We start from the raw sequence: 19260 nt of genomic DNA on the forward strand, positions 1-19260 counted from the left end.
TTAGTGTTAATTAGTTAATTGTTTTCTAGCATATTCTTTAGATCATTAGTCCACTTGAAATTCTTAAGAACTCCTTACCCATAGCTGTGTCGTAGGAATTTGGGAAGCTCTTGTCTAATCTTTCACGCATAATAACCCAGCTGTTGTTTTCAAACTTGCATTCAATGATCTTGTTGTCATACATTTTCAGTTCTTTGGTTACCTGAAGTACAAAACAGATGAGAAATAAGAAAATGATTGCAAAGAAAAGTTTATTAATAAAGTATTCACATGACCAAAGGAGCCTTTTCTATTCCATTTCCCAGATGTGCACAGGATTAATAAGGTGAATAAAACTGAATAGGTCACATTTAGGAAATATTCAACCACATTGCAACTAGGTATGTCAGGCAAGGTCAACATGGACATTGTTTAAAATAAATACCATAGGTTACTGCATGTAAACTTCCCCATATATTAAAACTTAGAGATAAAAAATATCTGTAAGACCTTAAGAAATAGGAACAGGACTGGTCCATTCAGTCCTTCAACAGGATGAAGGCTGATTCACCATTTCTCAGGTCCACTTTCCAACCCTTTCCCCATAGATTCCCCTACTGATCAAGAATCTATTTATTTTAACCTTAAATATATGAAAAACCTTTGCCCCCACATCTCTCTAGGGCAAGGAGTTCCAAAGATTCTCAACCCTCAGAGAAGAAATTCCTCCTCACCTCAGTCTTAAACTGGTGCCCCATTTTTCTGAGACTATGTCCTCTGAACCCAGACTCTCATGTGAACAGAAAGATACTCTAAGCATTTGTCCTGTCAAGTCCCTTAAAAATCTTATATGTTTCAATGAGATCACCCTTCATTCTTCTCAATTTCAGTGAGTAGCATCCAACCTATTTAGCCTTTGCATGGAGAACAATCCCTCCATTTCAATAATCATCCCCAATCAACTGTGATTTTGTCAGAGATTCAAGAAAATACTGTAAAATCAATTTTTTTGATGTTATACTTGTTCAAACAATTGCCACCCCCTTCTAATCTCAAAAATGAAATTACCAGGTAGCAATCTATATGCCCACACAAACACACACGGCAAATTAATAAGTGGACCAATTTCACAGTAGAAGTGTAGGTAGGGGATAAACTCAGAAACTATCCCTTGATCATTCGACTTCATACAAGGATAGCTCAGAATAGTTTGTTTTTACTTCCTTAATATTTGGAAGAAGTATATAACCTTTATTCAGCATATCTGATGGCCAAGTTTGTGCTTGGGAAATCATGTCTCATGAACTTGATTTGAAAATGTAACACAGAGGACAGATAAGGGCAGAGTGATGATTGTGATCAAATGGACTTCAGGAAGGCATGGGAGACTGGTTAGCAAGGTTAGATCTCATGGAATACAGGGAGAATCAGCCAGTTGGATACAGAACTGGCTCGAAGGTAGGAGACAGAGGGTGGTGGTGGAGGGTTGTTTTTCAGACCAGAGGCCTGTGGCCAGTGGTGAGCCACAAGAACCGGTGCTGGGTCCACTACTTTTTGTCATTTATTTAAATGATTTGAATATGAACATAGGAGATATAGTTAGTAAGTTTGCTGATGACACCAAAATTTGAAGTGTAATGGACAGTGAAGAAGATTACCTCAGATTACAACAGGATCTTGATCAGATGGGCCAATGGGCTGAGGAGTTGCAGATGGAGTTTAATTTAGATAAATGCGAGGTGCTGCGTTTTGGGAAAGCAAACCTTAACAGGTCTTATACACTTAATGGTCAGGTCCTGGGGAGTTTTGCTGAAAAAAGAGACCTTAGGGTGCAGTTCATAGCTCCTTGGAAGTAGAGTTGCAGGTAGATAGGATAGTGAAGAAGGCATTTGGTATGCTTTCCTTTATTGGTCAGAGTATTGAGTACAGGAGTTGGGAGGTCATGTTGCGGCTGTACGGACATTGGTTAGGCCACTGTTGGAATATTGCGTGCAATTCTTGTCTCCTTCCTATCGGAAGAATGTTGTGAAACTTGAAAGGGTTCAGAAAAGATTTACAAGGATTTTGAAGCATTGGAGGATTTGAGCTATAGGGAGAGGCTGAATAGGTTGGGGCTATTTTCCCTGGAATGTCGAAGGCTGATGGGTGACCTTATAGAGGTTTACAAAATCATGAGGGGCATGGATATGATAAATAGACAAAGTCTCTTCCTTGGAGTGGGTGAGTCCAGAACTAGAGGGCATAGGTTTAGGGTGAGGGGAGGTGAAGATAAAAGAGACCTAAGGGGCAAATGTTTCACGCAGAGGGTGGTGCATGTATGGAATGAGCATCTGGATGGGTATATGAATAGGAAGGGTTTGGAGGGGTAAGGGCCAAGTGCTGGCAAATGAGACTAGACTAGGTTGGGATATCTGGGCAGTATGGACTATTTGGACTGAAGGGTCTGTTTCCATGCTGTACATCTTTATGACTCTGAAGTCCGAAATTAAAGAAGTCACTCAGTCATGACCTAATGTCACATATTCACATTCAATCAATGTCGCTGCGCAACTCATTAGATTATCACTTACTGCATAGCCTTTTAAATTCAAAATTACAAGCTACTGCATGATATTTTCACTACCTACTTAAAAAACGTCCACATAATGTCTAAATGATGATTGCTAATGGTTTTGTCATAGAAACTGAGTTGGAGATACAAGCCAGTTTAACAGTAGAAAGAGACAGACTAACAAATTATACAGACAGCAATTTACAACGCTAAAACACTAGAACTTTAACTGTCTGCATTTCTTTTTAAAAACTCCGTCAATAATGTGATGCAGACGTAGTCACTCCTGTGATTATAGAACACAAAACAGTAGAGCACAGGAATGGGCCCTTCGGCCCACAATGTGCCAAACATGATGCCAAATTAAAACTAATCCTTTCTGCCTGCCCTTGGTCCATATCCCTTCATCCCTTGCATATTCATGTGTTTAGTTAAAAGTTCCTTAAATGCCCCTATCCTATCTGTCGTCATCACCACCCCTAACAGCACGTTCCAGACTCCTACCACTATGTGTAAAAAACTTGTCCCTCACATCGCCTTTGCATTTTCCCCCTCTCAGATGTTGAAATGTGGCTGTTGATATTAACAGGACACAATGATGAATTTTTCAGAGGTGCCAAATTTCTCCATTACCTTCAAAAGACACTCACAGCTGACCATGTCAAAGGTCTTGATCAGGTCAGCAAATTGATTTAGAGGTTCATGTTCTGTTTTTTCCCTTTCTTCTGGAACTGTCCAACTGGAAACACTATAAATACCAGTGGCTCCTTGATATTTTCTTAAATGGCATTTCCTTCTCGGCAGCAAATTTTAATTGAGAAATTACATTAAGAGATTCAGAAGAATTCTTGAGAAGGTATTACTGATGCTGGAGTGCAGCAAGATTCCTCTATGATTGTTGAAGATTGACAGGTTCCTTACTATTTGAACAGCTGGATAATGAAGGCACCTTTGTGTTCAAAACTCAGTCAACAATGTGCTGCAGACATAGTCACAGGACAGTACAACACAGGAATGGGCCCTTTGGCCCGTTCTTGCTAGATAGTTCCTTGCTCCCACACAGATTGAAAGAACTGTGAACATTTTCGATCAGAAATTCACCTCCTGATTCATAAACCTCAACTGAAACTATCAGTTTCGCGACAAGATTGCATTTGCCACTTCTAACAGTGTATGAAGGTCATCAAGAGAGTTGATATCAACCTGTTGCAGAGACGTGATTGTTTCTTCATTCAGGGATAAAGATTGATTGAAGACGTGGTTAAAATGCTCTGCGCTAAGAATTTGTTGACCCATTTGCATCCTGGATTAATGATGGACAATTACACTGGGACCCTGTAGCCAGATTTCAGAGCATTTCAGTCTTTTCGGTCTTTGTAGTCTGCTTTTTGAATTCAGCCAATTGTCTTGCATTACTGAGCTTGCATTGGACAGTCCTGTGGACACTTTAGTAGCAGCACATTTGGACAGCGATGGCTTGTCACCAAAAAAAAGCCACAAAGATGTTGCCTCTTTGTCAGTAATTCCTGGATTTTCTCACAGTTTTAATTGAGTTAATCGTGATGCTTTGAAGGGGTGTAGCTAAGGGCCTCTACAGCAGTGGCATGCACTATATCCTTGCATGTTTTAAAGAAGAGTCATATTGGACACAAAATGTTAACTGGGTTTCTGTCCCCACAGATGATAGACCAGTCGAGTTTTTCCTGCATTCTCAAGGTTTGTTGTATTAGCTAGTGGTTTGATTCTGCAAATGTGACACGTTGGTCACCTTCATAGTAATTCCTCATTTAACACTGCGTTGCATTCCTGAAAAGTGTATTGTTTAGTGAAACAAGATTTTATTGTTCCTAATACTTTTGGTTCTTTTGAAAGGCAAGTTGTAAGGCAGATGCAGATAATTTACAGAGATAAATTGATACAATAAGTAAGTGGCCAAAAGTTTGGCAAATGACATATTTTGTAGTAAAATATGAAGTTGTTCATTTTGGAAGCGAGAACAAATGAACAGAGTATTATTTCAATGGAGAAAAACTGCAGAAACCTACAACATAAAAGGACTTAGGAGTGTTTGTGCATGAAATACAAAAAGCTAGCACACAAGTACAGCAGGTAATTAGGAAGGCTAATGGAATTTAGACCCTTACTTTAAGAGTGTTGGAGTATCAGAGTGGGGCAGTCTTGTTGCAACAGTTTACGATGTGGTGAGATCCAGATCTGGAGTACTGTGAACAGCTTTAGTTCCCTTTCTTAAGGTAAGATTATACCATTGAAGTAGTTCACAGAAGGTTCACTAGGATGATCCCTGATGTGAAGGGACGATTTTATGTACAAAGGTTAAACAGGTTGGGACTCTACTCACTGGAGTTTAGAAGAATGAGGGGTGATCTCATTGAGCCATACAGGATTCTTAAGTGGCTTGACGGGTAAATGCTAAGAGGATGTTTTCCCTCATGGGAGGCTGGAGAACCATAGGGCATAGTCTCAGAATTAAGTAGCGCCCATTTAAGATTGAGATGAGGAATTTCTTCTCTCAGAGTTGAAAGAATCATTAGAATCAACTATGTCACCAACAGAAAATGGGACAGGCAGACATTTGTGCAATGAAAGCTATGCGCAACAGTGACTGCTGGACTGATCATGGTCTTAAAAATTTCAAGGAACCTAGGTAGTCCATGAACATAAAAAGGTTTGGCACTCCTGCAATTATTCAGCAGATAAGAAGGTAGCTTTAAGACCATTAACCTCATCAAATGATGGGCAATGCTCAAAGGGCCTAATAACTTATTTAGAACAAAGAACAAAGAAAATTTACAGCCCAGGAGCAGGCCCTTTGGTCCTCCAAGCCTGAGCCGATCCAAATGTACTATCTAAACCTGTCGCTCAATTCCTAAACATCTGTATCTCTCTGCTCCCCACCTACTCCTGCATCTGTCCAGATGCATCTTAAATGAATCTACCATGCCTGCCTCTACCACCTCGGCTGGCAACGTGTTCCAAACGCCAACCACCCTCTGTGTGAAGTAATTTGTAATCTGTATTTCTGCTGCAAAATTCCATGTTCCATTAATTTACCAAAACTGCTGTATATAACACACTTTCCTACTAAAATGGTGTAAGTTCTGATTAGTAGCGACATTCGCAACTCAGAGTCAGATGGTTTTAGTTTCAAGTGCTACCAATATAGATTTGAGTTAAAAAAATGTCTCAATACTGCCCTCAGGTGAAAGCAATGTTGCATTAATATCAGTGGTGTCATTCTGATGAGACATTAATCCAAGATCCCATTTGATCTTTCAAGAGCAAGATCCCGTGGCACTATTTGAAGAGCTGAGTATTTCACTCAACAATTATTACTAAACCAATATCACCCACAGATTTATCTAGTCATCTCTTTCAGTCCCATTTGTGGGAGATTGCTGTGCACAAATTGAGTGCATTACAACTTAATGATACTTCAAAAGCCTAAAGTATTTTGGGAAATCCTGAAATACACTAATATATCTGCTCAAGATATATCCAGACAAGGTTGGAACCTTTATATCTGACATGACCAGACAAAAGATTATCTACTTACTTACTTCCACCATGACCAGCTTAAGAAAGCTCAACAGAGAATCAACACAGAAGCCAAATGCTCTTTTTATGAAACAAGGACAGAAATTGTTGGCAAAATGAAACAGGGCTGGCAGCATCTTTGGGGAGAAAGTGGAGTTAACATTTCGAATCCAGTGACCCTGTGTTTTTTTTTAACCTATAGTCAGAGATGTTTAAATGGCTGTTCTGAGAGCTATGATGTCAGACTAGCAACACACACAGACTTGGGTTTAAACTCACTATTAAGCTTTGTCCCTGTGCATTGTTAAAAGAAGGAAAATTCCATTTGTCTCTCACCTATTTTGAAGTGAACCATCATGTTCACAGTCTGAAATACCCCTTGGGAGATTTCAATTCCAAGTTACAGTGCATTTTCTCCCTTTGAAGCTTCTTTTACAACTTGTCAAGTGCGACATTCCATAGTCTCTCTCTCTCATAAACTCTTTTTCAGCGGCCATTGAATGTACATCTTTCGTCAACTTTTTGCTATATGTCCTTTTCTTAAAAGAAAATGTTGGAATTAATGTTCAATGTGTTGCTAGGTGGTCTGAGACATATTATCTGTGGTCATGACAGTTATCAAGCTGCTCACATAGACATCAGTGCACCTCCATGGAGATTTTCCAGAAAAAAATTACCAGTCAAACCAAAAGCTTATAGCAAAGAACCACAGAAGGATCACTGCATGTACAAAGCAATTCTCACGGATTGATGAAGCTTACAAATCCCAAGTACAAACTCGATGGTTAACACAAAAAGTAGAACACATAATTGCTACAACGAGTTGCTATGGGCTAAGCTTGACAAAGAGGCAACACAATATTCCTGTGAATTGGATAAGAAAATGAATCCACAATGGAAAACATGTGGAAGTTATGGAATGCAGCAAGGAAATGGCCAGCTTTCAATCAATTTTGCAAGGCATGTGGCAGAAAAGGGCAACAGCAGAGACAGTTTACTAGAGCAAAAGCAGGTATAATTACAAACAGCCATGCACCAACACAAACAAACCACACATAAATAATACCTTCAAGCTACTCTAAAGGCCATCTAGTATCCCAACAGAGGCATTTACAAGAAATAATTGACAAACTATAATCCATGACATACAAAACAAGACTAAAGTAATGGTGAATACGTTTCACATTGTCAATCTCATGAAAGAAAAATTAATGCCATCACACTGACTGAAATGGTTGCAAAAGCTCAAATATCCGTCCTCAGAAAACTGGTGACTGTATGTTATTGGCTAAAATTGACACAGGTGCAAGTATTAATATGCTATACTGTGAGTTCTAAAAAATAAACACTTTCCCACAGACACGGGAAGCCATGACAAAATTTATGCATGTAAGACTTTCAGAACATGTTGGCTTACCAATTTTGTTTGCAGGAGTGCAAGTACAATGTATCTGCCTGGACAATGTAAATGTTCTACTCACCACAGACATGGCTGGACCAACAACTGCAGGTATACGAGCATACTGTGACCATGGAACCATTCAGATATCAGAGACAGTAAGTCAATGCACCTACTAGAGAAGGTGCAAAACTTGACCTACTCTTGGGAAATAAGGCAGGGCAGGTGACTGAGGTGTCAGTGGGGGAGCACTTTGGGGCCAGCGAACATAAGTCTATTAGTTTTAAAATAGTGATGGAAAAGGATAGACCAGATCTAAAAGTTGAAGTTCTAAATTGGAGGAAGGCCAATTTTGACAGTATTAGCTTAGAACTTTCAAAAGCTGATTGGGTGCAGATGTAAAGGGCAGGTAAAGGGACGGCTGGAAAATGGGAAGCCTTCCGAAGTGAGATAACAAGAGTCCAGAGAAAGTATATTCCTGTTAGGATGAAAGGAAATGTTGGTAGGTACAGGGAATGTTGGATGACTAAAGAAACTGCGGGTTTGGTTAAGAAAATGAGGGAAGCATATGTCAGGTATAGACAGGATAGATCGAGTGAATCCTTAGGAGAGTATAAAGGCAGGAGGAGTATACTTAAGAGAGAAATCAGGAGGGCAAAAAGGGTACATGAGATAGCTTTGGCAACTGTTTCTAGCCATTCATACATACTCGTTTTTTAATCCTTTGTTAATGAACGTGGTGCCTTTCAAAATCCCATAAAATTCAACTCATTATTAGCTATTTAATGGATATATTCCCAGTCCACAAACTACAGTTTCTACAAGTAAATGTTGATTACACAGAACCCACAGTTGTTCTGTTTTTCTGAAAGTGTACACTGACCAACACTTCACCATCTGCTGAGGATCTCTCATTTTTCACTGCCAAAACCAACACATCTATCTTAGAAATATTTGTCCGCTTACAATTTCTACCAAACAATGAAATAATATTACTGAAAGATTTCTAATACACCGCATCTACAAATGCATAATCTTTAATCTTAGTACACAGAAACGAAAAGAGGTACTTTCAATTCTCTAAAGTAGTCATTTTGCATTCACTACCTCCAAAGTATTAAATTTAAAATCTACAAATATCCTCATCCACAATTAACAATGTCCAGAAAATCCATTTATTTAAGCAGCATTTAACAGTACAATAGAAGCATGCAAGGCAAAATTAATACAGACCTAGCAATATCACAGAACCTTCCCCAGTCCATTTCACTGAATATAAATGGTGTTCCATTTTTTTGAGTAGATTCATACCTAAACCACACTTGTTAATTTTCTTCTTTTATCATTTATCAGAGCTCTAGAGGAAATGTAATCATAATTTTCAACAGTTTATAACATTTGGGGAGGGTTGGTGCTGTTGAAATTTAGCAAATTCATTCAGCCAATAATATTGGAAAAGCTGCACTGTAGAAACTGAGTCTTCACATTCTTCTGTACAGTGATGCTATGGATGAGAACATTGGTCTTTCTCCCAAGTTTGAATGATCAGAATTCTTGATTTTAACTCTCATTTCTCGGATATTATTTTAAGACTCTAGAATAAAATGGGCACAGGCAATTTCATGCCATAATCTAACTTTATAAGTTTACATAAATGTTAAGTCTACGGTTCTGGAGAAACAACAACGGAATGAAACTAATGGATAGTTTTTTTCCCTCCCCAAAAAGCTAGTGCAGATAAAATAGGTTGAATATCATCTTGCTGCAGTATATAATTCTACGAAAACAAACCATTGTTTTGACATGAATTTGAGCAATCCAAGTCTCAGCACCTATAGGAACAGATGGTGTGGTGAAAAGAAAACTTATATTTACATAACTCTTTCATATTAACCGGATGCTGCAAGACACTTTACAATCAATTAGTTTCCTCTGTGCAGTTACTGTGTTGAAGACAAACACAGCAGCCAATTTGCATAAAACAAGATCTCAAAAACAACAAATGAATGATGACCAACTAATCTGTTAGTGGTGGTATTGGTTGAGGGATACATTTTTACCAGAATCCTGCTGCGTTCTTTGAAGAGTGCCACAAGGTCTGAACAGGGCTACACTGTTTCTTGAGTGATCCATTTAAGTGATACTATAAAGCAATCTCTCATCCCTTAATTGACTGAACAACTGGATTGATGCTAAAATCCTCCGTGAAGTGCTACCAAGGAATCAAATTGATTCAAAGTTCAGACATCATTTGATCCTAACCTTAAGGATGCTTAGTACAATCAGTGAATGTAAAATGGAATTAATTAGGTGCACAACAATTTTTTTTATATTCATGAGGTTAAAGGAATCAATCAAAATGCTATAACCACGTATAAGTGGAATTAAATCAGTTTATTTTCATATTGCAATCTTGAATTTTTAGAAAGCAACTCTAGACACATGGAAACACACACTGGAGCTCTATACCATATTGATAACAAACACTAATTCTATCTTTGTTCAGATTTTTAAAATAAAAATGAAATGATTTTCTCTCCAGGCTAATACCATCTGTAACACAGAACATAGCAGTTCAACAATTTACTTGATGACTCACTCATTTCATGGCTGAAATATGGAACTCAATAAATTGGGAAAATTAAAACTCACTGACACTACATATCAATGCTCTCAAGTGCTGCATCTCCGTTGTGAAAACAAATTTTTACAAATTATGGCTAAATCCAGTTTAAAATGAGGAAAATTCAGTGAAGGGTTCAATATTGAGGTCACATGACAGCACATACAGATGTCTGAAATATGGAAACAGTTTCTAGATCATCCAATATTGAAAGTAGCCAAGACCTAAATTCAAACAAAATTCCAAATTATGAGTTTACAGGCTAATAATTTGATTGATTGATGGCTTTAATTGCAAAACATATCACTGTTTCTCAGCCTTTTAAGGGAAAATTTCCATTTGCAGACTTTACCATTAATTGCCTCAGAGCCGTAATTTGCCCCTACATTGCATGATAAAGTGTTTGTCTTAAGAGAAAAACACATTGCAATGTCTTGTAGTTGTGAATTGTAATATATAAAAGTTGTTAATTTGAAATCTTAGTGCAATGATACAATTACTGTAGTTTCTTGCAGTTCTAAAATGCAGTTCTTGCATTTTAAAATAAGCATGCTCCTCTCATATTTTACCAAATAAATTTACAATTACTAAACTCAAATTTTCAAGTTAGAGCTTTAATAAAAACTATACAAACTATTCAGAGTAAAGGTGTGCAATGGGTCAGCCAGCCTTCAAAGGAATGGAAATTAGACAAAGTTATCATTTTGTTTGAGAACTACAAGTGTGAGGAAAGTTTCCTACTTCCTCATTCGTAATAAATTATTCAGAGAAAGAGTACTAACCTCCTCAAATAGTTTCTAAAATGCTTACATATTGTAGTGGATTTTCAATCTTTTAAGAAAAAATAAGAAACTGACTTAAAATGAGAAGTTTGTTGTTTGGTACTTTTCATACTATATATTGCTAAAATGGAAACTGTAAAACTCCCTTTGGAGATTCCAACAAATTGTTTTCTCACTCAAGAATCCAGCACAAAATTATGAAGCTTTGCATGATTTTAGCAAAAACTATACATGTTTTGATTACGTGAATCAAAAAGAGTTCAGCCTAAATGAGAATGTGACTTTTGCTTGACACATGCTAATGGATCTATGCATTCCTGGCAATTTCTGTGTTATTTCTGATTTCTAGCATTTACAGTTTATTTCTGTTCATTAGGCATTGCTCCTGTCCCATTCAAGTTTTCACTTGCAAAAATGTGGTAAAATTGGCCACATCATTTCCCATGGCAATTCACTGCAGAACAGGTGCAATAGTGCTTTTCTCTAGTGCTTTGTTGTTTGTAAGTGTGTTTGGTAACCTGGGTCCAAGTTAATTAACTATAAAATTCAATGTTAATTAAATATCACAGCATGGTCACCCAAGTGAAATTTAGAGCAAAGACTGGGGTTTACCTTTAAATAACTGATTATATTTTCCCTACTGGTTTCAGAATGCTATTTCAAAAGTACAATCTTTCTCCTCCAGTTGTATGTTCAAAATGAGTTTTAATTATGAAGGCGCTACACTTGAAAGAATACAAAATTTGCATGTGGAGATGATCATGTTAGCACAATGGTCATGGGTGATGAGATAGGTGTTAACTGGTGTCAGATTAGCTTCACGTTCAATTAAATGTTAAACTATTCAGAATTACATGGAATACAAAATGAAGGAACAGGTTATTTGCTTTAAACACTTGTGGTCCTCACAAGCTTCCTGACATCTTTCCTCATCCAACTCTAACATCACAAACATTATTCTGCCACTTCTGCAAACAGTAAAGGCAACACCTCATCCACAATAATCCTCAACATCGGTGCCCCACAAGGCTGCATACTTAGCTGCTTACTATACTCCTTATACACTTGTGACTGTGTGGCCAAATTCTGCTCTAACTCTGTTTACACAATTGCTGATGACATCACCACAATAACAAGACATAGTTCTCTGTATCTGTAAGACTATATTCTGCATTTTGTGCTATTACCCTGATATACTTATGTAAAGTATGATTTGTCTGTATAGAACACAAAACAATACTTCCTTCTGAATTCTCCATTTAATTTTTTGGTGACCATCTTACATTGATTTACTCTAGTTTTGCTTTACCCAAGACTAGAAAGTTTCTCCAAACCTATTCTATGAACATACAGAATAGAAACTGGAATAAGTCATTCAGATCCTAGAGCCGATCCTTCTGTCAATAAGATAACGGTCTTATCTGATTATTCAACTTTTCTGTTTACCCCCAATAACCTATCACCCCTTTGTTTATCAAGAAGCTATCTATTTCTGCCTCAAAAATATTCTAAGACTCTACTTCAACTGCCTTTTGCGGAAAAGAGTTCTGAAGACTCTCAACCCTCTGTGAGAAGACAAATTCAATCACAACCTTTCATTAGTTTCAAGATCTCAATTAGGTCAACCTTCATCAGTTCTTTTCAATGGACACAGACTGCTTTCCAAGCTTACAAAATATTAAAAATGTGAATAAATATGCAATAATTTTACCATTGGGCTTAAGATTTTAAAATCTATATTAAAAATTAATATTCTAATTGATAAACAGATCAAGTAGTAATAATCTATCAAAAAAAGCAAGATCCTAATTTCTGTCTCTACCGGTACTAAATTAATGTTCGGTAGCTAAGTAATAAGCAATATCAAAGCTGGCAGTAGCATCCTCAGTTCAGGGAGGGAAAAGTACAGCTACGGTCCCACTTTTGGCAATAGAATTTGCATTTTTGTGAGAAAACATAAAGCCAGAGCTACTGCTTCACTGTAATAATTGAAAGCTCGTCAATGGTAATTATTTTAGCTCGTATCTGAAGAATGCAAAAGTATTCCAAGATCATTAAACAATTTTACTTAGGACTGATGCTTTCTTCTAACATTATTTCAAGGTAACACCTATTGTTGTCTTTTGAAATTGAACAGCATATACAAGTCAGAAAGCAGATTTTGTAGACCATCATGGTTGCAAACTATTAATCTTCAATGAGCTGTGATGTTGAGTGTCAGGATGTGTCCTTTCCAGAGTTACAAAACAGACAATTATGCATCATATTCAATTTAGTCTTGCAGACTTATCATGATATCTGATTTAAATCCAGTACTTACCCTTCATGTAACTCCTTAATCACTGCCATACTGTTCATGTCTGATTGTTGATGCTGATTGCATTAACCTCTGTAGTCACTTAACACTGTTTTATTGACAGGATTGAGTTTATCACATGGGTCATGACAAATTTGCCAGTTTTCTTACATTTCTTACTTGAACCATTAGTTAGCCAGCCAGTCGCTCATAATACTGACGCACCCCTCTAGGTCACCATTCATGTTTATATTTTTTTGGCATATATCATTATAATATTTTATCACTGTGCTTTTCTCTTGCTCAAATCTTAATTATCTTTCTGGTTTCAACATATATTTTTCCTGACAGCCACAATTCCAGTTTATTTATCTTGTATGCTTCATTATAGAGCCTAATTGCGAGGAATTATGGAGCTTGGATGCTCTGTGTCACTGAACTGTGAACATACACAATTATAATTTTTTCAAACACTTTCATTTGTGAAAGAAAGAAAAAACTGCGTTTACATTACACTTTTCATGATCAGAAATCTCAAAGTGATGCAAAGCCAACTATGTAGTTTCAACATATTAAAACAAAGTGGACTGTGAACTTTCATAAACAGTAATGTGGTAATGAGAAGACAGTTTGTTTTCTGTGATATTGATTGAGAAATAAATATTGATCAGAACACCAAGAACAACACACCGCCTTTACTTCTAAGTAATGCCAAAGAATACTTTACATCCATCAGAAAAGAAGGATTAGACTTTTGTCTAATGTCTTAGATGAAAAATATCTCCAATAGTGCAGTGCTCCTTAAGAACTGTACTAGTGTCAGCCTCGCTTTTTATACTCAAGCTCTGAACTTGGAGATGAATGGGGAACTATGAAAGTCAAACATGGGAACGTCATGTCTGACATTGCAACATTTAATATGTAAACATTATGTATTAACAACATGACATTCTAATATGATTTTTAAACTGTCAATAATAATGGCAGTTGGCTCAGTGGTTAGTACTGCTACCTCACAGCACCAGGGTTCCAGCCTTGGGTGACTTGTCTGTGTGGCGTTTGCACATTCTCCCAGTGTCTGCGTGGATTTCCTCCGGGTGCTCCGGTTTTCTCCCACAGTCCAAAGATGTGCAGTCAGGTGAATTGACCTTCTAAATTGCCCATAGTATTAGGTGCATTGTTCAGAGGGAAATGGGTATGGGTGGGTGACTCTTCGGAGAGTCGGTGTGGACTTGTTGGGCCGAAGGGCCTGTTTCCACACTGTAGGGAATCTAACCTAATGAAGGCAGGAAAAAGTAGAGAGGGGGTTGGGAATGTTCCCAGTTAGCCAGAAAACAGAAACTTGTAATGGCACTTGATCCACCAAAGGTTTAAGGAATCCTATTAAATCAGCACCATTATATAATAACTTACACTTGCATGTTTTAACAGAGATACAATATTTTTCATGTTTTAAAAGAAGTAAAATCTCTTTCATATCAAAATAGGATATTGCTACCACAAACTATAAGCTATTGAGGAACAGATAAAGTCAGCTGGTTAAACTGTCTGTGTTACAACACAAGTGGTATTTTCCATTAACAGGATGCTGCCAACACGCAAAAAAGATGCTGTGACTACCAAATGAAATGGGCTGTATGAATTTGAGTGTCAAAATGACGTGACACGAGTGGGCTCTACGCTCCAATAACTGAAATACTGCATCAAACATCATATCCCTTTGGCTATTTACAATAAGCAGAATACTGTTCATACTCAATCACCTTGTGTTTGCAAAACTCAAAACATGATGTCTATCACCAGCTGAACTTTCCCAATTGGACTGCATTTGATGAACAATCAAGGATACCATGAATTACATTAACAACTAACACAAGATTATCAGTTAGGCATGTAATATGGTTTACTTACATTTCACAGATGTAATACACATTCATACACAGTGATCTGTCCTCTCCAAGTAAAAATGCCCAGACGCATTCTTCAGGGCAATACCTCAATTAATCAGAGTTGATTTGCCAACAATCAACAACCTTTACTCCTGCAATACAAATCTTTTCTCCCTTTCAAAGTTGGCATTCTTGCATGAGGCCTGATGTCTACAACTCAAAAAGCTTCAACAACATGTCTCTTTGTTGAACTTTACTTAATTCAAATGGGAGTTTAGTGCTGAAATATCTAGTTCACAGATAATTTCAATAAAATGAAGTATAAGAAAAGAAGTTCACTTTTCCTGATGAGTCCTGTGTTAACACACAGAGCAATGTAGCAATATATACAAAATGATGCTTGGGTCTATTCGAAAAATACTGGCTTCATTAATAAGTCCTTCATCTTACCAACACATTAACCAGTGATCTTCCCACTCAACAGAAAAGCAGTCTCATCAAGGTTTTGGTCATTATTTGAACACAATCCCACAATAGATCCACTTTGGCGTATCTTTCACGTACCTTATCATGCCCATGTCTTCTCCATCTGCTGGACTGTCCTAGTATCCCTTCTATATATGACTGAACGTTGCTCCCAATTTTACATCTACTATGTGCCCCATTCCACTGCTAAATTTAGTATTGCTTAATAAGACCTTATTAATAGTTTTACTGTCAAAGAGCTTTTGGGACATAATGACCACTATATAACAGAATTTTGTATTCAGTTTGCATGTGATCTAGTTAATTCTGAAACTGAGATCCTAAATCTGAAGAAGGGAAATTAGGAAAACATGACGGACAAACTGACTATGTAGACATACATTTCTCCAAGGTATAAGGAAGAAATAAATTAACTGTGGTTAATGAAGAAGTTGAATTAGATCAAAAGGATCTCAATGCCATAAACAGTGGTAAGAATGGGGATTGAGAGAAAGTTCAGCAGGTAATAAGGAAGGAAACAGAATTCCGATAGGAACGAGACCAGAACTGCACACAATATTCCAACGGTGGCCTAACCAATGCCCTGTACAGCCGCAACATAACCTCCCAACTCCTGTACTCAATACTCTGACCGATAAAGGAAAACATACCAAATGTCTTCTTCACTATCCTATCTACCTGCGACTCCACTTTCAAGGAGCTATGAACCTGCACTCCAAGGTCTCTTTGTTCAGCAACACTCCCTAGGACCTTACCATTAAGTGTATAAGTTCTGCTAAGATTTGCCTTCCCAAAATGCAACTCCTCATATGTATCTAAATTAAACCCCATCTGCCACTCTTTAGCCCATTGGTGCATCTGATCAAGATCCCATTGTACTCTGAGGTAGACTGCTTAGCTGTCCAGTACACCTCTAATTTTGGTGTCATCTGCAAACTTACTAACTATACCTCCTATGTTCACATCCAAACCATTGATATAAAAATAACAAAAAATAGTGGATTCAGTTAGTGGATCCTTGTTACATTCCACTGGTCACAGGCCTCCAGTCTGAAAAACAACCCTCCACCACCAGACTCTCTGTCTTCTACCTTCAAGCCAGTTCTGCATCCAAATGGCTAGTTCTCTCTGTATTCCAAGAGATCTAACCTTGCGCACCAGTATCCCCTGGGGAATCTTGCCGAACACCTTACTGAAGTCCATTTGATCATGTCCACTGCTCTGCCCTCATCAATCCTCTTTGTTACATCCACAAAAAACTCAATCAAGTTTGTGTGATATGATATCCCATGCACAAAGCCATGTTGACACTCCCTAATCAGTCCTTGCCTTTCCAAATACATGTAAATCCTTTCCCTCAGGATTCCCTCCAACTACTTGCCCACCACCGACGTCAAGTTCACTGGTCTATAGCTCGCTGGCTTGTCCTTACCACCTTTCTTGATTAGTGGTAACACATTAGCCAAGCTCCAGTCTTCCAGCACCTCACCTGTGACTATTGATGATACAAATATCTCAGCAAGGAGCCCTGCAATCACTTCCCGAGCTTCCCAGAGTTCTAGGGTACACCTGATCAGGTCCTGGGGATTTATCCACCTTCATGCGTGTCAAGACATATTGCAAGGAATTTCTTTTCTCAGTGTCAGTGAATCTGTAGCATTCCTAACTGCAAAGGGCTGTAGAGGCTGGTTCGTTAAGTACATTAAAAATGTGTCTATCACAATCTTGAATCAGTTAGGGAGTCTAGGATTATATGGAAAAGGCAGGAATATGGAGTTGAGGATTATTCAATCATCCATGATCTCACTGAATAGTGGGACAGACTCAACGGTTTACTTCTACTCTACATCTTACAGCTTTGTGAGGAGGCTGCCAGGAGGCTTTAAGAGGACTTAGATAGGTGTAATACTGCAGATAGATTGTAATGTGAATAAGCGTGAGGTCTTGCGTTTTGGTAAGGCAAACCAGGGCAGAACTTACACAGTTAATGGTAAGGGCCTGAAGAGTGTTGCTGTATAGAAACCTAGAAGTGCAGGTGTACAGTTCCTTGAAAGTGGAGTTGCAGGTAGACAGAATGGTGAAGGTGGTGTTGGCACACTTGCTTTCATTGGTCAGTTAGTATAGGAGTTGGGTAAGATGTAGTGGCTGTATAGGACATTAGTGAGGCTGCTTTTAGAATATTACATTCATTTCTGGTCTTCCTACTACAGAAAAGATGTTGTTCAACTTGAAAGGGTTCAGAAAAGATTGATAAAGATGTTGCCAGGGTTGGAGGGTTTGAGCTACAGCAAGAAGCTGAATAGGCTGGGGATTTTCCCCCCTGTAGTCTCAGAGGTTGAGGGGTGACTTTATAGAGGTATATAAAACACGAGGGGCAGGGAAAAGATGATAGCCAAGGTCTTTTTCCCAGGGTAGGGAAATCCAAAACTAGAAGGCACAGGTTTAAGGTGAGAGGTGAAAGATTTAAAAGGAAGCTGAGGGGCAAGTTTTTCATGCAGAGGGTGATTCATGTATGGAATGAACTGCCAGAGGAAGTGGTAGAGGCTGGTACAATTACAACATTTAAAACGTATCTGGATGGGTATATGAATAGAAAGGATTTTGACGGATGTGGGCCAAGTGCTGGTAAATGGGACTAGATCAGTTTAGGATATCTGGATGGCACGGACAAGTTGGACCAAAGGATTTGTTTTCATGCTGTGTAACTCTATGCGTTTATAAGTGTGAAGTTATTTAGTTTGATATAAAACAGAAAGGAAGAATATTTCTTAAATGGTAGAAGTTGGGAAGTGTGGGTATCCAAAGTGACCTGGATGTCTTTGTTGATGAGTCATTAAAAGTTAGCACACAACAACAGTAAGCACACAGGAAATCAAATAGTATGTTGGCTTTCAATGCAAGGGGATTGAGTGCAAGAGTAAACATTTCTTGATGCCATTATATATAGCCTCTTGAGATCTCACACACGCCAGTTTGGTCCTTGTCTATAAGGTAGGGAATACTTGCCATGACGGGAAATGCAACAGAGGTTCACCAGATTAATTACTGGGATGTGGGATTGTCTGATGAGGAGATATTGAGGAGAGAGACTGGGTCTGTATTCCTTAAATTTTCAAAGAATGAGGAGTGAACTAGCAACAGTTTTACAGGGTGATTTAGAAAGGATGGTTCTCCCAGTTCAAGGGTTAAAACTGGGACATGACCTTAAGATAAGGGGTAGATTATTTAAGACCAATGTGAGGAGGAACTTGTCACAACTGGCATGTTTCAGTATGGACCACAACATCTTCATAAACAATGACGTTTGTTTAAGGTCATCTTATGAAATTCTTTTGTTTAGTATCTGGACAAAAAACCTTTCATGATTAATGTGAAATGTCACTCTACTTTGGGTTCAATTTACTCCACATGAATTTCAATAGGATAATGCAAGCTTGTGGAATTTCATATATCATTATAATTAATAGACAAAAAAATTTCAAACAGCTTCTTTATCACTTACCTTCATCTGTGCAAAAGGACGTTCATAATTGCCAACATATAGTAGTCCAACAGTCTGAGTAAGTAAGCTGTAGAAAAGAAAAATATACACATTCATTTCAAATAACAGGACATTGGAATCTGTATGCGTAAAAGACACAAACCGCTAGCAATCCCACTAGCTCATGGCTAAACCAAAAGTGCAATACAACCCTGTGTT

The 19260-nt window shown here is 37.9% G+C and overlaps 1 protein-coding gene across 5 annotated transcripts in view; it reads right to left on the minus strand.

Annotated features, from left to right (window-relative positions):
• The window catches only part of rngtt (RNA guanylyltransferase and 5'-phosphatase), a 416785-nt gene that overhangs the window by 46969 nt on the left and 350556 nt on the right, over positions 1-19260 (minus strand). For all 5 annotated transcript variants that reach the window (XR_011953798.1, XM_072553724.1, XM_072553722.1 and 2 more), the window contains 2 exons: positions 19063-19129; positions 79-202 (listed from right to left, as the gene is read on the minus strand). Coding sequence is in view for 4 of the 5 variants with exons in the window: in XM_072553724.1 (XP_072409825.1) it covers positions 79-202; positions 19063-19129 (191 nt within the window). In the remaining variant the exon portion in view is untranslated. The remainder of the gene's footprint in view (positions 1-78; positions 203-19062; positions 19130-19260) is intronic.

Source organism: Chiloscyllium punctatum, chromosome 3 (genome assembly GCF_047496795.1).
Source record: "Chiloscyllium punctatum isolate Juve2018m chromosome 3, sChiPun1.3, whole genome shotgun sequence".
Taxonomy (NCBI): Eukaryota; Metazoa; Chordata; class Chondrichthyes; order Orectolobiformes; family Hemiscylliidae; genus Chiloscyllium; species Chiloscyllium punctatum.